At 42.4% G+C, this 2,500-nt stretch overlaps 1 protein-coding gene across 2 annotated transcripts in view; it reads right to left on the reverse strand.

Annotated features, from left to right (window-relative positions):
- LOC137999559 (FH1/FH2 domain-containing protein 3-like) overlaps window positions 1-2,500 on the reverse strand; it is a 63,357-nt gene that overhangs the window by 15,959 nt on the left and 44,898 nt on the right. The window contains exons 22-23 of one of the 2 annotated variants that reach the window (XM_068845368.1): window positions 1,495-1,552; window positions 1,272-1,412 (exon numbers count right to left, since the gene is read on the reverse strand). In XM_068845368.1, coding sequence (XP_068701469.1) covers window positions 1,272-1,412; window positions 1,495-1,552 — 199 coding nt within the window. Of the gene's footprint in view, window positions 1-1,271; window positions 1,413-1,494; window positions 1,553-2,500 lie in introns of those variants that run through there. The other variant, XR_011122978.1, reaches the window with a different exon arrangement.

Below are 2,500 nucleotides of genomic sequence, written 5' to 3' on the forward strand. Positions count from 1 at the left end.
CTGTACATCTATCACGATATTTTGCTGCTCTATGTCGTATCCAGGGTGCTGCTGCCTTAGCTCGAACCGCAGCGGTGCGTATTTAGTTGCCTTCTCTTCGCTCTTTTCCTATCTGTTGGCTATCCAAGGACACCTCGTCTCCAATAGGTACACCTTCTTCTTCTCCTCGTTGATAAGTCTTGCGTCGATCCCGTTGTTCATGACTTCTACGTTCTCTGCGAATACTGGGACGTCCCAGCACGCCTTTCCCTTATCATTCTCGTATAGTGGCTTCGATTGTTCCAGCGAGTACCATGGTGGTACCGTTGTCAACAGTTCCAGGTCTTTCAGTATCTCGTAAAAGAGAATCTTAAGTGCTGAATCATGACGTACAAAGTACTTTGATTGGGCCAGTTTACTGCACCCTGCAAGTACATGTGCTTGGGTTTCTGGAACTTTGCCACACATCCGACACGGGACGTTCTGTCCCGTCTCATCTCAAGCCTTGTTTTGCTCAAATGGTAGATCTTCGTTGGTAACATTCACTGATACAGTTCATTCACCCCAGTAATGATACGTGTGGGCGCTGTCTTCCAATCAGTATTATTATTATTATCATTATTATTAGTAGTAGCAGCAGCAGCATTAAATAAAGACAATACATGTTTCGGATGTTACATCATCCATCGTCAGTTGTACAGTAAGAAATAAAATGAAAATATGCAATAAATAGTATAACAAAGTGAAACTATTTAAAATATTAAAGCTCTTTTTCTTTGCCACTGCCCAGACCCATTTTTCCTTCTTGGGTGATTCTACGATCAAATTGATGGGGTGGCCATGGGCTCTCCGCTCGCTCCTGTATTAGATAATCTCTTCATGGCCACCATGAGAAACGCTGGTTAGAGAATTACAAGTCGGGTATTGAGTTTTACCGCAGATATGTCGACGATACCTTTTAGAAAGGAGTAGACGGAGAAAATCCTTTCTGTGGAAAGCGCGCGAAAAGTGAAAATCATGTTAAATATAAGAAAACGCATGACCACTGGTGGTCTTAAAAATTTGTAAGTAATTTGACGTTTCCTCCGAGATTCTAATGATGGCTCAGTGAGAGGACATCATTGCGTCGCCCCTATGCAAATGTTTATCCCTCCCTAGCTCGGCTAGTGATGTGCATTATAATTCGTAACCCAGTAGATCTTTCCTCAGCAGGCACCATACTGTGCACTGTTTCGCTTCCCAACCTGGACTGATGTTGTTACAAGTGTTTATTTGGAGAGAATAAACAATACCTCAGTTTCTGTGATGAGTTTCCCCCTTGTCTTGCTTCGTTCCCTTAAGTTTTCTCTCTTTTTCTTCATCTGAATCACTCGTTCTCTCGTCGTTCGATACTCCAATGAAAACTCGCTGATTATCTTACAAAACTCGTTAACCTACCAAAAGACAGATAAGGGAACATCAAGACTGACTCTCACAGTGTTGCGGACTCGTTTACCAAATCATGTAACTTGTTACCTTTGTTTTGTTCGCAGCACTGGATTGTAGCCCCAAATACAACAACATCTTATGAAATCTACAAGTAAAATGTCATCAAGTTAACAGTATTCTAAGATTGGCAGAATCTACAGATTGGTGGCAACCATCTCTAGAGGAAGTGTGAATAATTGTGAATGGATGACGAACAAACGAGGCAGCTAACAAGACGCTGTGGTCACATTTGGTGTTCGCAGTTGGAGTTTATACCATACGTGTGGCTTCTCGAGGTCTTCTGACTTAAACCATCGTTTGTGTGAAACATTTGACTTATTCGTATACCTGATAACTTTGCAGCATTAGGTAGATTTAGGTTCACACTCTACGACCAGGTTAACAATCAGATATGGTTCGATGCTTCTCTGGTATGAAGAATAATGAACGTCACTTGCAAAGTTACGATTTAAGGCCAAACGTTTCGACACCGGTGCTAGTGTCTTCATCAAACATGGCGGCTGTTGAGCTCAGAAACGCCTTGCTATATGTCCAAACAAAATGTACCTCTGCCCTGAAATAGACCGCGTAGCTGGGGGTATTGTTGGCGCGAGAGGCAAATTAACGAGCCGTACGGAGAATGGGGAGGGGCGTATTTCACAGCGCTTCTCCCCATTCTCCGTGCGGTTTCTTAGTTCACTGCTTGTTAATTTGCCTCTTGCACAAACAATACTGCCAGCTATGCAGGCTACTCTCAAGCTGCGGTTCTCAGAAAAAAATATCACCAATATGCATGTATAATTAACAATTATTCCATGAGTGCGAGTTGGATATGAGATGATAGATAGCCTTCGAGGCGCGTAGCGCCGAGTTGGCTATAATCATTTCATATCCAACAAGCGCGAGTGGAATAATTGCTTTATTAAAAACGCCCCCCCAAATATAGAAAACTAGACTACAATAAAATAAAAAGGCCCAAAAAATCACGCATATGTTTGCCGTGTTTGTAGATCATGGTATAATGGCTCATAAACCATGATGGCTTAGCCAATCA

This window comes from Montipora foliosa, chromosome 1, assembly GCF_036669935.1.
Source record: "Montipora foliosa isolate CH-2021 chromosome 1, ASM3666993v2, whole genome shotgun sequence".
Taxonomy (NCBI): Eukaryota; Metazoa; Cnidaria; class Anthozoa; order Scleractinia; family Acroporidae; genus Montipora; species Montipora foliosa.